Below are 18889 nucleotides of genomic sequence, written 5' to 3'. Positions count from 1 at the left end.
GCACTACACCAAACATTGCATGAATATATAACCTCATGCTACATAATAAAAAACTAAGCCTCATTTCATGATGAATAACCTTTGGACTATACTGTATCTTAAACAGAAAACTACGTTTAGATAGATTTTTCCTCAAAAAGCATTTTATTTTTAAAAATCCAATTTAAATAGAAAAATTCGATTCAAATTTTGAAAATCCATGTTTTATTCTTTATTTTTTTAAAAAAAAATCATTGATTTTTATCCACCCTGGCTGGCTGCGTGTTGCCCCCGAAGGGCAACCTGTCAGAGATTTTGCTGGGGACGCATTTTCAGCCAGTCAGGTGCACGGTACTGAGGCCGCCTTACAGGATGTTACAGCAGTCAAACCATGAACTGTCCCGCTGAAACATCGCTGGGGTGTATAACGGCTCGTCGCCGTTGCCTTCTCTCATCCTGTCGATCAGCTCGATCAGCTCAGCCACCTGGGCCTCCCTCTCGGCTCCTGTCGCATGGTTGTTGAAAGCCAGGTAGCGGTTTCCGCAGAAACGAAGCACCTCCTTGAGGTCCTCGGGTGCCTCGTGTATCTTATCGTGTAGAGTTTTGCCCTTTAATTCTTCCTTCCGGGTGAAGAGGAGGATGGTGTAGTCCCTGGCTCTCACTTTGAGAATCTTCACGACTTCGTCAATGACCTTCTTCTCTTCTGGGGTGAAGCGGTCCAGCTTCAAGACCAGAATGATGGCATGAACTCCCGGGCTGAGGACTGGGACAGAATCCCTGATGATCTTGGAAGTAGCCCGGTTGTCACCCTGAGGATCAAAATAGCCAGGAGTGTCCACGACGGAGATTTTCCTCCCCTTAAAATCACCTTCCTCCTTTGCACAACGCGTTGTTATTGCACTAAAAGAGGAATCAGATGTGAATTTCTCCTTCCCCAGGATGGTGTTTCCCGTTGCGCTTTTTCCTGATCCAGTTTTGCCAACGAGGACGACTGTCAGTTCAGGAGCTGAGGAAAACAATCAAGAAGATCGTGAGACCTGGATACTGGAACCACTTTGTCACCCACTGCCGCTGAGTTAGCGCAGAAATCTGTACCCCGTCTCAAAAACAGGGGGGCTCGGGCGTTTGAAGTATCTGACAGCAGCAAAGCGAGGGAAATGCCACGCTAAAATGTTAAGGTCCCATACTGGGCTGCACTTCGGTGGGGCGTGCACAAGTCCGACCTGGTTTGGCCCCCACCCAGGAGGGGCGCAGGATGTTTCCTCCTTTAGTGTTCCCGTCTTTGCGCCAGAAGGAGCACGAGAGTGAAGCCTCCTTCTCTCAGGAAGCCTCTGGGGTGTTCACGGTGAAAGAATGAGCCGACTGGACAAGTGGCGGAGAGGGTTTGTGCCTGGAGGGCAGACTTTGTGCAAGAGCTGCGTGCAAAGGGCCCTGCTTGGCCTCCTCTCCCTCGGAAGGAACCTCTGGGCTGAAGGAACCTCTGGAGAGGGTGTCTGCTCTCACCTCCTGGCCGCCAGCTGGCCGGCTCCCTGGGGTGCCTGGGGGTGTGTGTGTGTGTGTTCCCCCTTCCAGGGCCTTCCCTTCTAGGAAGACCGAGGGTGAGGAAGGGGGAAGGGAGGGAGGGAGGGAGGCCGTCCACCTGGGCTCCAGAGCGCCCTGCACCTGGCTCATCGAGGGTACAAAGGCAGCTTTACCTGTGGAGACGCCAGCCATGTTAGCCTCTCTGGAGAGCAGTTCCGGGCAGAGGGAGGTCCAAACTCCTGTGGAGAAACACAGAAGGGCAAGCTGTGGGGAGGGGGGAGATGCGGCCATTGCAGGTTTCTCATCCCCCCCCCTTCACCCTCCCGCCGGGTCTCTCACCCCTCCAGCTCCCGGGCGGGGGACATCCAGCGCAGAGGGCGCGTCGCCGCCTCCCGGGTGCCCGAGGCAAGGGCGGCGTTTCTGGCAGCAGCAGCAGCAGCAGCAGCAGCAGCAGAAGGGCCCGAAAGGAGGGCAGCAAGCCCGGCCCTGCGCCTGCCCGCCCTGGGCGGCTGCCCCCCCTCCCCCGGAGGAGGCGGCCTCGAGAGGCAGGCCGGCGGGGCGCCCTGAGTCGAGCGCGGCTCTCCAAGGGGCGCGGCGGGGGGGGAGGGGGGAAGCGCTCCCTCCCGCCCTGTCCCCGCGCCTCTCCCGACGGCTGGAGGGCTGCACCTGCCGGGGCCGGCGAGGGGCTCCGCTTGGCCCGCGTCCGCGCACAGGACCGCGCCTCCGGAGCGCCTTCCTCGTTCCCCGCTCGCCAGACCCTCCTCCGCGGCAGGAGCCGAGGGCTGCGCGCTCCTCGGACCCGTCGGAGCGGGCGGAGGGCGGCGGCCCAGCGCACACGTGACGGCCCCAGAAGCGAAACTGCAGCGGAGACGCCCGTCGGGGAGGGAGGGGGAGCGAAAGAGAGAGGAGGAGGAGGAGGAGGAGGCGGCCAGCCAGTCAGCCAAGCAGGGGCTGCGCCGCGAGGTGAGCCTGGGCGCCGCGGGACGGAGCGCTTCCCGGCGGGATTCGAATCTGGGGGCGGGCGAGGGGAGCTCTCCGAAGGCCAGTCCCTGAGACGGCTCGAGGCGAGTGCGTCGGCGGGGCGGGGACTGCCCGGGCAACAGCCCTCTTGAGGGAGCACGCAGCTCCACCCTCTTCCCCAAACAACCGCCAGCGATCTTTTCTCCCTTTCTGGCCATACAAGAACTTCTTGTGGGCACTGAACGAAGTTGCTGAGCGGTCAGGTTAGAACAGATGGAAGGAGGTCCTTCTTCACCCAAAGAGGGATTAACACTTGGAACTCACTGCCACAGGAGGTGGTGGCGGCGGCTACAAGCAGGGACAGCTTCAAGAGGGAACCGGATAAGCATCTGGAGCAGAGGTCCATCACAGTCTCCTCACATCAGCTGATTAAGAGTTTATTCACAGGGTGCATCCCCTCTCCCATCCTCTGACTTGGAGGCTTAATTTGGCCATTAAGGCCCTGACTTGAGATCCATTTGAACCATTTCATGAAGTTCTTTGAAGGCAATGATGTTAAAGACCCCTTTTCCTGGTCTCCGTGACTTCAGCCCGTAGGGTCTTATGAATAGGAGTCCTCTCCATCAGAAAGGTCTTGGGTGTGTTCCATTGGAACATGGTGATTTTGCAATTAGATCTGACCTCCTTGTCCAAGATTGACTTGCATGTTCCACGGATCTGACAAGATCTCCCTCCCTACCTCTGTCCTAATCCATCACACTAGAGAACTGTGGCTTGCCCAGGGTCATCAGCAGGTGCAAGTGGAGGAGTGGGGAATCAAACCGCACACTTAACCACCACACCAAACTGTAAAGTAGTAGCAAGATCAGTAGAGTAAGATCACTTCCACGCTGTCATTTCCCACCACAGACAAATGGGAGATGAAGACACCAGCCAGTTTCTAGAGTTAAATTCTCTACATTGTTTGTGACACTTGAAAGAGTTAAACCTTTTCATGTGAACCTGAAGTTTACTAAATTAATGTATGCCGTGGCTGTGGAACATTCACCAGTGAAAAGGTTCGATCAACTTATCTCCCACATTGCGCCTCACGTTAGCAGCATTCACCAATGAACCAAACACAGAGAGGGGGCAAGGAAGGCCCAGTGGCCCATGTATGTGCCTTGCCTGATTTGTCTTTTTGAGTACACATTTCTTTTAACGAGATGTGTGGCAGAAAGGAAGGTGGGCAGGGGGGTGAGTCACCAAGTCACCCGGGCACAGGGTGCTTTAGAGCTTACAGGTGCAGATACCCAGACCATCTCACACTTTGCTAGAATATCACACCTGAAGGGACAGACATCTGGACACCCAAATGGCTAGACAGTAATTTTTCCTCTTGAAACAGGAGGATCAGAATGAGCCCAGAAGGGGTGGACACTCTTATCAGGAGAGATTATAAATTCTCAGGACATGAGATAGAAGCTATTTCTTATCTTGCAGCTTGTGGCCAGGGAAGGTCAAGTCCTCAGAGTCTAAGTCTTTACTTCAGGACTCCCATCTTCTCCACGTGGCCAGGGACAATCGGAGAAGTCCCAACTCTGAGACCAAAGGTAATGATAGATTTAAATGCTCCAACTTCAGAAGTTACTAGTCTATCCTAGCAACTACATTGCTAGAATAAGTACTGAGTGGGGGGTGAGAAAACTGCATATCTTCACTTTTTCTTTGTATCCTTACTCGAGTGGGGGGGGGGGGGGGAGAAAGCAGGTGCAAGGTGAACACCTTGCACTTGCTTTTTTCCTTTTTTTTTTCCAGTGAGGTTTTTCTGACCTCCTGAAACCAAAAGGGACTGGGGCATGCAAGTTCATTCCTTGACTGACTCATTCATACATGCAAAACACCACTTGGGTATCATCTGTATGAACTAGTCCTAAACACCAAGGTTTCCCTCTTGTGGTTATTACCCTTTGAAACAGCCTTTTTCTTTGTATCCTTACTCGGCCTGATGCTGGAATATAACGATGTGTACTATTTTTTTTTTTTAGTTTATTAAATGGTCTTATGTTTGGAATGCTTGCAGCCTGATCGCTATAAGCACACCATACCTATTTGGTCTTGCTATCCAAAGTGCTGTAAGGGGGAAAGGCAGTGGGTGAGCATGCCACACCTGGAGTGCATTAGCTTGAAACTGAGGAGGCATGATTGATTGTCCCCATTCTAGCTTGTAGAAGCAAAGTGAGAGATGCAGAGCCTCTAAACACCAATGTAGGAATAGAGTGCTGGATGTGCAAATCCAGCCAACGAGAGATTCTTCGATTTGCTGGTGGCAGTGGCTACTACTCTCTGAGAGGTTTTGATTCACCCTGGGTGTAAGGGAAAAGGGGGTTGTCACCAAGCAGAGGCTTGGGGTGACAGTAAGGTTTTTCTGGAGAAAGGGGGGGGGGAGAAAGCAGGTGCAAGGTGAACACCTTGCACTTGCTTTTTTCCTTTTTTTTTTCCAGTGAGGTTTTTCTGACCTCCTGAAACCAAAAGGGACTGGGGCATGCAAGTTCATTCCTTGACTGACTCATTCATACATGCAAAACACCACTTGGGTATTGGTGTCATCTGTATGAACTAAACACCAAGGTTTCCCTCTTGTGGTTATTACCCTTTGAAACAGCCTTCCTGAGGTCAAGAAGGCTCCCAGACTATCTCATGTCTTAATATTTGACAGGGGAACATGGGCTGCGTTGTCTTCTAATATTGCTGTATCGTTCATTGGATGTCTTAGAGTGCCTGACCGCGTTGTCTTGAGTCCCAGCAGGAAAGGTGGGCCATAACTGAAGTGACTCAGTGGCAGTGTTCTTACTCACTTCTAAAATGTGATGTTAAGTGACAGTGTGGCCAATAAGGTGCTGAGTGTGGCAAAGGAGGAATTAACTGACAGCTAAGTTTGTCATCCAGCTTTATTGCATTGTTTTTTGTATGCGTATACTGCTTTTTTGCATTGTTTATAACTGTGTAATCTGCTCAGAGTCTCTATGAGAAAGGCATACTGTAAAGGAACTAAATAAAAATAAATACACATCTTGTAGCCTTCATTGCAAAACGAAGTTGTAAAAAATACAGGTTATGCAGGTTTACTAAGCGTGAATGGTTTTCTCCCATTTGTGATCTCTTTCAGTACATTTTGGTTATGTGAGTGGGCTCTAACCCACAAAACATCTGATGGAATAACGTTTTGCTAAAATCCAACTCTTTAAAGTGTCACTAGACTCTTCTTTGTTTCAGTACCTTGGTCTGCATTCAGCATAACTTTTTCCATATTCTTTTCCAGCTCTAGGAAAGGCTAAAGACAATTAGCTCCAGATCTCCCGGTAAGATCTTTCTCAGCAGTTTGAATTTTTGCTGCTTGAAACTTGTGAAAGTCACATAATGTATTTGTAGGACTGGACTGAGATGCCACCAATGTTCCCTCTAAGCTGTGGTGTCTTGTGAGCAAAAATTCTACTCTGTGAGCTACTGGCATGAAATTTGTGAGCGAGCGATTTGGCTACTGCATAAATCAGTTGGCCCTGGAGCCATCCTTCCTGAGCGAAGACAAAAATCTGTGAGCTGGAGGCTGAAAACCTGTGAGCTGGCTCACACTAACTCGGCTTAGAGGGAACACTGGATGCCACTGGACCGAACTGTAGATGGCCAGGACGAAATGCTGACCCACAGAGAGGAAGCTCACAGACCCTCTTTATTTCATGGAATCCCAGAGGTGGAAGAACCAACAGAAACAGCGCCCCCTGCTGTAAAGCAGGCCTTCTCTGCCTAGAGTGGAATGGCAAAATGCTTTTGATGTGACTGGCAGGAGGTGTGGTCAAACTGGTGAAATTGTTCATGTCTGATCATATCCTGATTTTGCTGCCATTAATGTTCTCCAAGAGGTGAACTGATGACGATGTATTGTTAGAGTCAAATATTTGACTGGTGGGTGATGTTATGCAATTCAAGATATAGCCAAATTCTTGGGAGTTGCAGAATTCCATGTCTGTTTTACCCTCCGCCTGCAAAGCGACCAGCAGTCTGTAGTGGGATAAATTAATATACATTGACTTTAAAAAGAAATCTTATTAATGTTTTAATTGTTTCATCTTGATGTTTTTATGAACGATGTACATTGCCCAGAGGATTGGGCGATTAACAAATTTAATATATAAATCTACTCCCACCTCCTGTCTCACACAGTGGCCAACCAGTTCTTCTTAGCGGTCGAACAACAGGGCATAGAGGCCAAGGCCTTCCCTTGATGTGGACCCCTGCCCCTGGGTTCAGAGAATTAGTGCCTCTGAATGTGGAGGTTCCCTTCAGTTGCCATAGTTAGTAGCCATTGATAGACCTTTCCTCCATGAATCTCTCTAATCCCCTTTTAAAGCTGTTTATTTCTGTTGGCCATCATGACATCCTCTGGCAGCGAATTCCACATTTTGATCACTCTCTGTGTAAAGAAGCATTTCCTTTTGTCTGTCCTGAACCTACTGCCCACCAGCTTCATTGGATGCCCCACTAGTTCTAGTCTTTTGGAAGAGGGAGAAAAAGTTCTCTTTGTCAACTGTCTCCATCCCATGCATAATTTTATAAACCTCTATCACGTCCCCCCTTAGTTGTCTCTTTTCCAAATGAGGCCACACCATAGATCTATATGTGACATTACAATATTGGCCATTTTATTCTCAATCCCTTTCCTAATAATCCCTAAAGTAGAATTTGCCTTTTCCCCCACTGCGGCACACTGGCTTGACACTTTCATTGAGCTATCCACTACGACCCCAAGATTTTCTCCCTCTCAATCTCAGCAAATTGAGACCCTATTTGAAGTGGGGATTTTTTTGTCCCAACGTGCATTACTTTACAATTTCATTTGCCACATCGTCGCCCACTCTCCCAGTTTGTGAAAGTCCTCTTGGAGCACCTCTTCGAGCACAGTCAGCCTTGGTTTTCACCATCCTGAATAATTTGGTGGCATCTCCAGACTTCCGTTTCTTTCTTCCAGTGCCCCATTTTGGAGCCACTTCCAGGTGCTTTTGTTATCAGCTTTATTCTCGGTGTCTTTCAGATATTGCCCAATGCAAGGGCTTTTGTTTCCAGTTGTCAAGGTATCATCACCATCATCAGGCAAATCTGTTAATGTCACCATTGTAATGCAGGAACCCTGCAAAACTGAAAATGAGTGCGCCGGCGGGTCTGGCAGGCGGGCCCCGTCGCCCCGGGGGAGGGGAGGGGAGGCACACCGCTGCCAGGGCTCCTTCTCTCCTGTTCCGCAGTGCCGCGTCGCCCCCCCCCTGGCCCGAAGCCTCAGTGGAGTGGCTCCGCGACTGCCCTCGCCGGTTTGCGTGCCCAGAAATGGCGATTCCAGACCAGCTGCGGCTCGGCCGCGCCCTTCTTCTCATCCGGCAATTGTTTTAAACAGCAGGGCAGAAAGAGACCCCCTGAGTCCATCCCTGGTTTTGGAGGGACGTCTGGGGCCCCTCGATAGGACCCTTCCCGGATTCCAGCCGCAAGAACAGAGAGGGAGCTGGAGCAGAAGCGGTGGTCCTCCTCGCCCTTCCCCGCTTGAAGCAGGGTTATATTTACAGCATCACTCCTTCTCATCTTCTTTTCTAATTCTAGGAGGAGGGCGAATCATGCTGGAACACGTCTTTCGGTGGTCGTTACAGCAGATACAGTGGCTTAGAAGTTCCTTTGGTAAGACCCTCGCCAGCAGTTTTGGAGAGGCCTGTGATGATTTGGAGATTGCCCAGCAGAAACGGGTGTGTGTGTGTGTAAATGCCTGGGATGGCTCCTTCCCCTTGGCAGTGAAGGATGGCACCACTGCGAGCCTCTGCATATTTCTTCAGCTGCCCTCACTTCAGCAGTCCAATACTGTTCCGCTTGAGCAGCCGTGGCTCAGGTGAAGAGGCTCTTAACTGAGGGTTGTTGTTTCCCAAAGTCTTCAAAGTAAGCAGCTATCAACCCTTTATGGGAAAAGCCCTTAAGGTGTAATGGGCCCCGCTTTTGTTGTTCTTCAGTCGCACAGTCGAGTCCGACTCTTCAAGACCCCATGGACCACATCACGCCAGGCCCTCCTGTCTTCTGTCATGCTCCGGAGTTTGCTCAATTTCATGTTCGTTGCATCTATGACACTGTCTAACCATCTCATCCTTTGCCGTCCCCGTCTTCTTGGACCTTCAGTCTTTCCCAGCATCAGGGTCTTCTCCGGTGAGGGCTCCCTTCTCATTGGGTGGCCAAAGTATTTGAGCTTCAGCTTCAGTCTCTGGCCTTCCAGGGAACAGTCAGGGTTGATTTCTTTGAGGACTGATTCAATCTCCTTGCAGTCCAGGGGACTCTCAGGAGTCTTCTCCAGCACCATAATTCAAAAGCATCTATTCTTCGGTGCTCGGCCTTCCTTATGATCCAACACTTGCAGCCATTCAGTCCTACTGGGAATACCATTGCTTTGACCATATGGACTTTTGTTGGCAGGGTGATGTCTCTACTTTTTATGATGCTGTCTAGGTTTGCCATCGCTTTCCTCCCCCGGAGCAGGTGTCTTTAAATTTCATGGCTGCAGTCACCGTCTGCAGTGATCTTGGATCCCCGCACACACCAGTCTTTTACCACACAAAATGTGGAATTTCTTAACTGGCCCAGATCTCAAGTTGCCGGTCCCCAGTGAGGCAGGGTTTCCCCCATGCCCAGAACTTCTCAGGCTTACCTTCTGCTGCCCCCAACAGGTCAATAGGGAAAAGCGCACTTGCCTGGCAGATCTGGATGCTGTCTCCTATACCCCTTGTCAAGCAGTTCTGAGAAGGACTGTTTGAGTGATTGATTGTTCATCGTTTCCATGTGTGTAGTGTAGCCAGGAGATCCTACAATTGTCTGGCAGCCAGAGGTTCCAGCTCTTTAGCATTATCCAGTGTACAGCATGAGGAGGCAAGCTAGAATTACACCCTTGCATCATCTAGTCCAACCCCCTGCACTCTGCAGGAGCACAGCTGAAAGATAGCCCTACAACGTATCTGAAAGATGGTCATCCAGCCTCCGCTTGAAAATGTCCAGCGAAGGAGCACCCACCACCTCCCGAGCCAGTCTGTTCCACTGCTCAGCCACTTTGCATGTGGTTGCAAAGACGAGACTACTAGGATTTCGCAAAAAACATGTCTCTCTGACTTTCCTCCCACCTCCTTCCAAATATGTCCTCCTTCTTAAAGGGGAGAGCTGCTTATCCCCCTCAAAGGCCACAGGCCACCGCCTGTGGGTAGGGCGGGGTAGAAATACTTGAATAAATAAAATAAAAAATAAAATTCATGGGAAATTGTCGGCTCAGGGAGGCGAAATGAGGTTCCGGCCCTTAGAAAAGTTCTGTGCCACCTCTGCAGAATACCTGCTCAAGGCAACTTACAAAATAACTGAAATATAATTTCAAAAGCACGATAAAAGTGAACAATGAAAGGTCCATTATTTAAAAAAACCAACTGGGTGGTGGTGGAAGGGCAGCATAAAACACTGAGCAGTTCAAAAAGAGCCTCATAAAACAAAACAGCATTAAAATCGACTCCTTGATGTCTGAAAACAGTTTTGGCTGACACCTAAAAAAGGAGAGTGGAAGCGCCAGGTGAACCTCAAGGGAAAGGGCGTTCCCTAAGCAAGGAGCTGCCACAGAAAAAGCCCTGTCTCTGGTTGCCACCCCCCTCACCTCTTCATGTTGGGGGCACAGAGAGCTTGGGGCCTTGAGAGGCTGACCTTGGCTGGTGGGCTGGACACTATGGGAGGAGATGGTCCTTCGATGTGTCCTTGCCTCAAGCCATTTAGAGCCTTAAAGGTAAGAATCCACACTTTAAATTGTGTCAAAAGCCAAATGGGCAACCAGCGCTGATTTTTCAGCACCGGGGTGAAGAGAGACCTCAGAGGCCACACTTTAAACTGTGCCCAGAACCAACCCTTGACAGTAGCCTGGCCACCACGTTTTAGACCAGTTTTCTAAACCAGGTGTGTCAAACATACAGCCCACAGGCCAGAACCAGCCCCTGCAGGGCTCCTATCTGACCCATGAGCAACTGCTCTCGTTTGCTTCCTGCGTCGCAGCTCACTTCAGCCCAACTCTCTTCTCTCCTGCTTCCTGCTTCACTAGCGTTGGTATTGCAGTGCTTCATCCGGGTTCTCGACAGGTTATACTTCATTGTCAGTACTATGGTTGCAAGAACATGGTCACTCTTAGGAATAGCTAGCACCGGACAAGCATATAGAGCCAATCGGCCCGTTTCCCGCAGGCGGAAAGGACTAAGGGACGTCCCAGCATAGTCGAGGTTGGGAAGCGAAAGCATTCTCACAGTTAATTAATGTGGAAACACTATAGAGGCAAAAATACAAGGTCAGAGATAACACTGGAGGAAGAAGGGGAAAGGAATTTGGCGCCACCGTGTACACAGGTCAGGCAGGCGAACCCTAGGCTATAAACAATATGGCTGCAGAGCTGACACCTCTAAGCTGTGGAGTCTCGTGAGCAAAACTTCTGCTTTGTGAGCTCCTGGCATTATAGTTGTGAGTGAGCTATTTGGCTACTGCATACATTAGTTTGCTCTGGAGCCCTCCTTCCTGAGCTGAGACAAAAATCTGTGAGCCGGAGGCTAAAAGACTGTGAGCTAGCTCACACTCACTCAGAGGGAACATTGCTCATGATTTTGCCCATCAGTGTAAAATTCTGGAAGAAGCCCGCCAGAAGAGGCTCAGCCAGTAGAGCGGGGTTAACATATCAAAGAAATTCTATAGTTTGACTCCTGACTGCAAAATCAGGCCTCAAAGCTGGTCAGCCTTCATAATTTAATTTTTAAATGTTATTTAATGTCCTTTTCTTTGTGTGTCTGTCTGTCTCCTAATCTCCTGCCAAGCTAGCAGTTTGAAAGCAAGAAATTGCAAGTAGATAAATAGGTACCACTTCGGTGGGAAGGGAACAGCGTTCCGTGTGCCTTGGTGTTTAGTCATGCCGGCCACATGACCACGGAAACGTCTTCGGACAGCTCTGGCTCTTCGGCTTTGAAACGGAGATGAGGAACGCAACCCTAGAGTCGGATTCGACTGGCTTTCAAGCAAGGGAACCTTTACCTTTACCTTTTTAATGTCCACACAGTGAGTCAGTACAGTCAACAAAATCGGACATTCAATAACCAGTGCAGAAGGATGTTAGAAGTCTGGCACATTAAGAGGTACATAATTTACATGTAGGATCCTACTTACTGTGGACTCTACACAGCAGTCTAGTCCCTAATCCAAATGACGTTGTGTATTTGAAGAAGTGAGTGGTGACTCACAGAAGCTCCTCCCCTGCCCACAAATTGTGTTAGTCTTTCAGGTGCTCTACTGCTACAGACAGACTAACGTGGCCGTGAAAGGCACCACATTTAGCCGTACAGAATGGACATTAATCAACCATGTGATATAAGGACAAGGGACTCCAATTCCAGCTGTATCTGAAGAAGTGAGCAGGGACTCACGCAAGCTTCTCCCCTGCCACACATTTATGTTCGTCTTTAAGATGCTCCTGGACTCTGGCTCTTTTCTGCTGCTACAAACAGACGAACACGGCTGCCCATCTTGATCTGTGAACTATTCTGTACGTAAATGTCCTGCCCCATCTGCTGACATCCATCACATGCTTATTACTCTTTCTGTCCACTGAGTCTTCACTCTTTGCCTGGCCTCCTATTTGCCCCCCCAGAAAGAAGCATTTCTCCCCTTGTACAGGCAAGCCTGTCGGCCCGTCCTTGATTTTGAAAAGCTCCCTGGTAAGTGATACAGTGCTATGTGACAGGCCTGTGCTTTGATGGACCCCTGGACTGGGTCAGCATACGCCACCATTGTATGCTCCTATATTCATGTTCATAGGATAATAGCACCCTCACTCAAAAATCCCAATTTTTTTAAGGCACATCTGTAAGAAAATAAACCAACATGCTAACTAGAAAATGTGTGGGGAGGGAAGACATGTGGAATACCCCGTTGCTCAACACAGTTCCAATGCTGGGGGACAGCTAAGAAAAGCAGGAATAAGTTATGCATGGGGGAAACCTCAAAGTTGCAGCAAGGGAACTTTTTATTTCCTAGAGCTTAAAAGGGAGTCCTACAAGTTGTTCCCAAATAAAGTGGGAGGGGGGATGTTGTACTCCACCGAGGGGGGAGAAAATCCCTGTGTGGCAACAGCCCAGACTTTGTTGTGATGCATCCCAAAACATCACAATGCAGTAGCTTTGGGAAAGATTATGGGAAAGGGGAGGCCGTAGGTGCACAAAAGCCTCAGAATACTGTCAGAAAGTGGGGAAAGCTCCGCTTCCAAATAGCATCCACTCATGCGTAAGTAGCCTAAGGGACAACCAGTATCAGGTAGTTCACTGTCAGGTGAAGAGTTAATAATTTTGGTGGAATTGTGTTCTGTTTTTGCTGCTCTGCTTCTCCATTTTACCCTCACAACAATCCTGTAAGGTAGGTTAGGCTGACAGTGTTTGTGGCTAGTTGAAGGTCGCCCAGTGGGTTTCTGTGGCAGAGGGGGTGATTCTAACCTGGCTCTCCCAGACCCACATCTGACACACTAACCGCAACATCACGCTGTTCAAGGGTGTGGCTGAAACCCAAGGGGGAAAGTAAGGGGGGGGTGGAGGGGGCAGTTCATGAAATTCAGGCCAGACCTCCTGTGTGATGAGGTGTTGGAAGGATCCTGCCTGAGAAGTTCCAGCTGTCCACAAGCAAAGTGAGCGCATTCATCACCACGAGTGGATTTTCTCCTGGATCCCCCAGCCTTGTTATCTCTACAGTTTAGTTGAGTGTGTTTCCGTTCCAGTCCAAAGATCATAACTGACAAGTTTTCTCTTTACAGCAATAATAATAAATGCAGTTATGAAATATGCTGGACCAGGAAGGAGCATTTGTGAGAGTACCGAGGAACCAGAGCTGCGCATCATCCTTGTCGGGAAGACAGGAACAGGGAAAAGCGCAACGGGAAACACCATCCTTGGGGAAGAGCATTTTGACTCCAGGTTCGAATTCACCCCAGTGACACAGACGTGCCAGACGGGTGTCAGAGAATGGAAGGGGAAGCGAATTGTTGTGATCGACACACCACCGATCTTCAGTTCTGGTTCCTCACTGGATGCCCCTGAGATTGTCAGGTGCCGCGATCTCTCCCAGCCAGGCCCCCACGCTCTGGTGCTGGTGACCCAAATGGGTCGTTTCACCGAGGAAGACTATCAGTCGGCAGAGCAGGTGAAGAAGATCTTTGGCAAAGAGGCCCGTGAATACATGATTGTCGTGTTTACCCGCAGAGAAGATTTGCGCAGTGAAAGTCTGGAAGAATACGTAGAAAAGACAGGCAACAAGCACCTCCAGCGAGTGATGAGTGAATGCAGCAGCCGATACTGTGGTCTGAACAACAGCGAAACAAGAGAAGTGCGGGGAAGACAAGCTGAGGAGCTGCTCGGGAAGATTGAGGGGATGGTGCAGAAGAATCAAGGCAGGCCCTACCGTGCTGTGTAACTGGAGGGGGGGGGGGGCAACCAGGTCAATGTTTCCTCTAAGCTCCACAGTGCTGTGAGCAGAAATACTACCTTGTGAGCAAAAAAAGGCTACCGGCATTAAAGTTGTGAGCAAGTCTACATTTGACTATTGCGCAAATTATTTTTAGGAAGATTATTTCCATAACCTTGTTAAAATCTCAGAATAAATTCTTTTAAACTATATTTTAAGAATAATTTAAACATTCTAAGAGACAACAGAATCAAGTCAAATTTCATTACACAAAATGTCTTCTGTAGGGGTAGACCAGACCTCCGGAGAACAGGTCTACCCACCCTGTTCCACTATATTGGTAGACCTGACATCTGGAGAACAGGTCTACCTCGCCCCTTTCCACTATATTGGTAGACCTGGCCTTGGAGTGTTGTCCTGTGCTGACCCTTAAAAAACATAGCAGCACTTGGTGGTGGTGGGGGGGGACACCTCTTGCAGTCTACTTTGGGTTTTTTAAGTGAAATACGACCACCAGCATTACAGGTCAAGTATAACAAGAGATGGAACAACCACTGTTAGAACCCTGCCTAACCTAACAAACAGGAAGTTGCTTAAATAATATCAACCAGCCCAAACTACTTATTTATTCAAATATTTATATCCCATTTTTCCCTGTGACAAGGCAGCTTACAAATCATACTGAAAAGCATAATAAGGGTGTGCAATATATATATATATATATATATATATGTTTTTTTCCTGGCTCAATTATAGGCCTCAATTATAGGCTCAATTATAGTCAATAGACCCCATAGGCCTATAATGGAGGATTGATCCAGGGATATCTGGGGTTGGCTGTTTTTTGAGATAGACAAAATTTGCAGCATAGTTGCTGGTGCCTCTCCTCAACCCCCCCCTCCATGTTTTGAAAAGATTGGACCAGGGGACCCAATTCTATGGGCCCTAGAAGGAGGCGCCCACATCCTCCATCGTTTCCAATGGAAGCTGATTGTGAGCAGAAGCAGAAATCCTCGAACTGTCGTGCGCCAGCGCCCCCTAGTGCAGCTTAGAGCAAACTGTGGTGAGGGTGCCTTGCACTTTACCCAACTACAATCCTGCCCCCTAATAGCCTGTGGTCTCCTAAGCCTGTTGAGGTGTCCTGAAAGCCACCTGCCTCTTTCGAGACACCAGCCAAAAACCAAGCACCCTCTTCAGCCATTTGCACCTGGTCACCCCCCTGCAGCATGGACCCACGCACTGCTGTTGAGTCTTTCTTCCCTGTCCCCTGGCACTGGGAGGGGGAGGATAGCACGAAGGTGCTTTGGCTGCACTTGGGAGGCAGCAGTTTTGCCGCTCACAAGGATTTGTGGGTGTTGCTGGAGTTGCTTGGGACTCTGGTGCGCTTGCTATGCAATCTGGTCCTTGCGGAGGGGCATGTGTTGTCCTCCCCTCCATGGAATGTTCAGCATCTGCCCACCACGGTGACCCTCACGACTGGGCTGCCCATCAACTCCAGCCTCCCGTGCATCCTGTGGAAACAGCTGACAGATCCATTTTGTCCTTAAGTCCCCAAGGGGACATCGTTTTCAGCATGTGGATCCAAAATGTTTTGTGTTCTTTACATCAAGATTGGCCGCTGTGTGAGTCTGTCTGTAGCAGTCAAAAAGAGCAAAAGTCCAGGAGCACCTGAAAGACTTTGTGGCAGGGGAGGAGCTTTTGTGAGCCACTGCTCACTTCTCCAGATACATCTGTAACTGAAGAAGCAAGCAGTGACTCCCGAAAGCTCCTCCCCTGCCACAAATTCTGTTAGTCGTCATGTCTTTAAAGTGCTTCTTCTATGGCCACTGCTTTATATCCAGAACTCTGTATCATTTCTATTGCAAAAATACACTGATGGTCTATGTGAGTGATGTAAAAAAAAAATGCCCTGTAAACAAGGCCTCCAGGAATCCAGTCCTAGGCCCGCTTTTATGTTCTGAAATTCTAATCCTCAAAGTTCTGATTCTTTTGTCTTCATCTCTAGCATTTGCACACAATGACATAAATCACACCTCTGGAGTTGCTATTACGGCACTCCTTATCCCCCCTCAGAATGGAAAATTCTGAACATTGTGCACAAGAAGAGCAATATTCACGCTCATAACTCCAAGACGTCTGAATGCACTGATTTATCAGCAAGAGTAATTTGAAAGCAAGAAACTGCAAGTAGATAAATAGGTACTGCTTCGGTGGGAAGGTAACAGCGTTCCATGCGCCTCGGCATTTAGTCATGCCGGCCAAATGACCATGGAAAAATCTTCAGACAGTGCTGACTTCAGCTTGGAAACAGAGATGAGCACCGCCCCCTAGAGTCGGATTCGACTGGCTTTCGAGCAAGGGAAACCTTTACCTTTAATGTTCAATGGGAACCTACACAAAGGAAAGCATGGCGACTAGAAGTATCTTGAACCGAAGGCCAACGTTTATACATAACATGTCTACTCTAATAAGAAAGTGGCTGATATTTTGTAGACCAGGGGTGTCGGACTCATTTGTTGTAAGAGTCGGATCTGACATCAATGAGGCCTTGTTGTGCTGGGCCACGTGTGTCATAAAATGTAATGCCAGGTAGCGGAGATATAAACTTTATAAAGGACATAAATACAAAGGGTTTTTTTCAACTTAAAATAAAAACATGCTGAAAGCCTTAGCACTCTTGCAATATTTTGCTTATTTAACAGTGCCTGATAACTGACACCTCTTGCTCTGAATTATTGCATCAAAATGTCTGTGCTGTTGCAATCCTGAGTATGCTGTTCAGGTGTGTATCTGTAAGCTGCAATGATGCAGCAGCAGCAGAACTGGAAAAAAAGCAGAAGACAGCCAGTTCCACTGTTGGTCTGATAGAAGCCCTCCGGGGGCCTGATCCGGCCCCTGGGCTGCATGTTTGACACCCCTGCTGTAGACCAAAGGAGATTAGTAGATGGGAAAGATGGTCTCCTCTTAAACAACTGGGGCTTTTGGATAATCAGTGTATCTAATTCTCAACAAGGTCCCATTGGTGGAGACTTTCATATGATGATTGGGGCCATGTAGAAAAATAACCTTGAATAATCTTTTTTTTTTGCCCCCCGTAGGGGATTTTTTATTTACATTTTCTAAAAACCACAACGAAATTAGGGAGGGGATCTACAAAAGAAAACCCACTAAAAACCCAAGAGTTGGAGGTCATACACTGCTTGTAAAAATATTAGCTTAACAATATAACAATTGCTTTTCTTAACATTGAGAGTGATCAATCATCATCAACCTTGAATAATCTTATGGGGGAACCCACCTGCCCAGCAAGAGACTCAGCCATAACCTCATAATTTGTTCTGGCAGAGCCAGTTTGGTGTAGTGGTTAAGAGCACAGACTCTAATTTGGGAGAACCGGGTTTGATCCCCCACCCCTTCTCCATGTGCAGCTGCTGGTGTGACCTTGGGTCAGTCACAAGTTCTTTCAGAGCTGTTCTCTCAAGGGCAGTTCTCTCAGAGCACTCTCTCAGCCCCGCCTACTTCACAGGGTGCCTGTTGTGGGGAGGGGAAGGGAAAGGAGATTGTAAACCACTCTGAGACTTCGGGTAGTGAAGGGCCATAGGGTATAAATCCAATCTCTTCGCTTCTTCTCTCTCTTCTTTTGTCAACTGTGAAAACTGACTGTAAGATAAATTCTCTTGAAGATGCTTTGGATTGCATTGTAATATAGGAATGAATTCCTCTCCGTGGGTTGAGAACACACTTTCACTTGTACGGTGGAATTATTTTGTTTCACCATCCAAGAATTGAATATTCGTACAGTCATGATGACAATGAGCAAATGGAACGTGTAGACTTACAAAATTCACCAGTTGACAAACTCTCCCGCTCTGTGTTGGGGTGAAAAGATTATAAAGATGTCATCAATATATTGCCCATAATATTTATAAGATCGGTGAAACGGAATTTGACTGGGATTTACATAATGAATTGATTATTATTGTTGATATTGCATGTAATGAATATATACCTGTTTTAAGATATTATAAACAGCACACAATGCACTTTATAAGATGGAACAAATCGAACATTCAGTAACTGCCTTGAGCCAAGAAGAAAAGTGGAGTATCCATATTTTGAGAAAATAATAAAATGTATAAATCCTTACTCTCGGGGCCTCTCAGTAGCCCAGAACCACCAATTTGATCTGAAAACAGAATTACTTGTCAAAACAAAAATGGTTTTTATATTGAACTGCAGCCAACAGATCCAGCAGGAAATACGGGGCTGGATCCGCTACATGCCCAGTACTCGAAAAACAAACAAAACCAAATCCCCCACAACACACCACCCTATAGCAGGCTTGGCTTTATCACGGAGTGTAGACATGTATGAAGAACTAACATCCAGGGACCCTGTCCGAGAAGGAGGAACAATCCTGATGCCAGCAAGCCAAGATGAAGCATAGAATCACCGAATCACACAGAGTTGGACGGGGCCATACAGGCCATCTAGTCGTCCAACACCCCCTGCTCAATGTAGGATCAGCCTAGAGCATCCCTGACAAGGGTTTGTCCAGCCGCTGCTTAGAGACGGCCAGGCAGGGGGAGGCTCACCACTTCCTGAGGCAGGTGGTCCCGCTGTGGCACAACTCTTACTTAGTCAAAAAGGTTTCCCTAATGTCCAGCCGGTACCTTCCCCCCCCCTTCATTTAAACCCATCACATTGCGAGTCCTCCTCTCCTCTGCTGCCCACAGGAACAGCTCCCTGCCCTCCTCTTAAGTGGCAGCCCTTCAAAGACTCCAAGAGAGCCATCACCTTCCCCCTCCGCCTCCTCTTCTCCAGGCTGAACGTTCCCAAGAAGCCCCTCAGCCTCTCCTCGCAGGGCTTCTGGGTCTCCAGCCCCCCCCATCATCCTCAAAGCACCCTAGGTCCCCCCCCCCCG

General features: G+C 48.6%; 2 protein-coding genes across 3 annotated transcripts; one reads left to right on the top strand and one right to left on the bottom strand.

Annotated features, from left to right (window-relative positions):
* Positions 1–257: 257 nt before the first annotated feature.
* On the bottom strand, positions 258–2360 carry LOC107107532 (GTPase IMAP family member 4-like). Of its 2 annotated transcripts, XM_015407843.1 has the most exons (3): positions 2167–2360; positions 1674–1739; positions 258–985 (listed from the first exon to the last, which is right to left on the bottom strand). In XM_015407843.1, exons 2-3 carry the CDS (start codon positions 1690–1692, stop codon positions 345–347), a joined length of 660 nt encoding a protein of 219 aa, XP_015263329.1. In that variant the 5' UTR covers positions 1693–1739; positions 2167–2360; the 3' UTR covers positions 258–344. The 2 variants fall into 2 exon arrangements, with proteins under 2 accessions (XP_015263329.1, XP_015263328.1); XM_015407842.1 differs by lacking the exon at positions 2167–2360 and having other exon boundaries at positions 1674–2035.
* A 1633-nt stretch (positions 2361–3993) lies between these two features.
* On the top strand, positions 3994–13980 carry LOC107107533 (GTPase IMAP family member 1-like). The gene is made up of 4 exons (XM_015407845.1): positions 3994–4052; positions 5762–5801; positions 8083–8157; positions 13319–13980. The coding sequence occupies exons 3-4, from the start codon at positions 8097–8099 to the stop codon at positions 13972–13974; spliced, it is 717 nt and encodes a 238-aa protein (XP_015263331.1). The 5' UTR covers positions 3994–4052; positions 5762–5801; positions 8083–8096; the 3' UTR covers positions 13975–13980.
* Positions 13981–18889: the final 4909 nt, after the last annotated feature.

This window comes from Gekko japonicus, unplaced genomic scaffold (assembly GCF_001447785.1).
Source record: "Gekko japonicus isolate JY-2015 unplaced genomic scaffold, Gekko_japonicus_V1.1 scaffold3446, whole genome shotgun sequence".
Taxonomy (NCBI): domain Eukaryota; kingdom Metazoa; phylum Chordata; class Lepidosauria; order Squamata; family Gekkonidae; genus Gekko; species Gekko japonicus.
The sequence above is the reverse complement of the archived record's forward strand: the minus strand, read 5'-3'. Positions and strand labels throughout refer to the sequence as shown.

Bases quoted from the DNA above. Each gene is read 5' to 3' on its own strand.
- LOC107107533 (XM_015407845.1), top strand. From the start codon at position 8,097: ATGCTGGAACACGTCTTTCGGTGGTCGTTACAGCAGATACAGTGGCTT. The intron at 8,158-13,318 runs GTAAGACCCTCG...TTCTCTTTACAG, and splicing joins GTGGCTTAGAAGTTCCTTTG to CAATAATAATAAATGCAGTT.
- LOC107107532 (XM_015407842.1), bottom strand. From the start codon at position 1,791: ATGGCCGCATCTCCCCCCTCCCCACAGCTTGCCCTTCTGTGTTTCTCC. The intron at 986-1,673 runs GTAAAGCTGCCT...TGTTTTCCTCAG, and splicing joins CATGGCTGGCGTCTCCACAG to CTCCTGAACTGACAGTCGTC.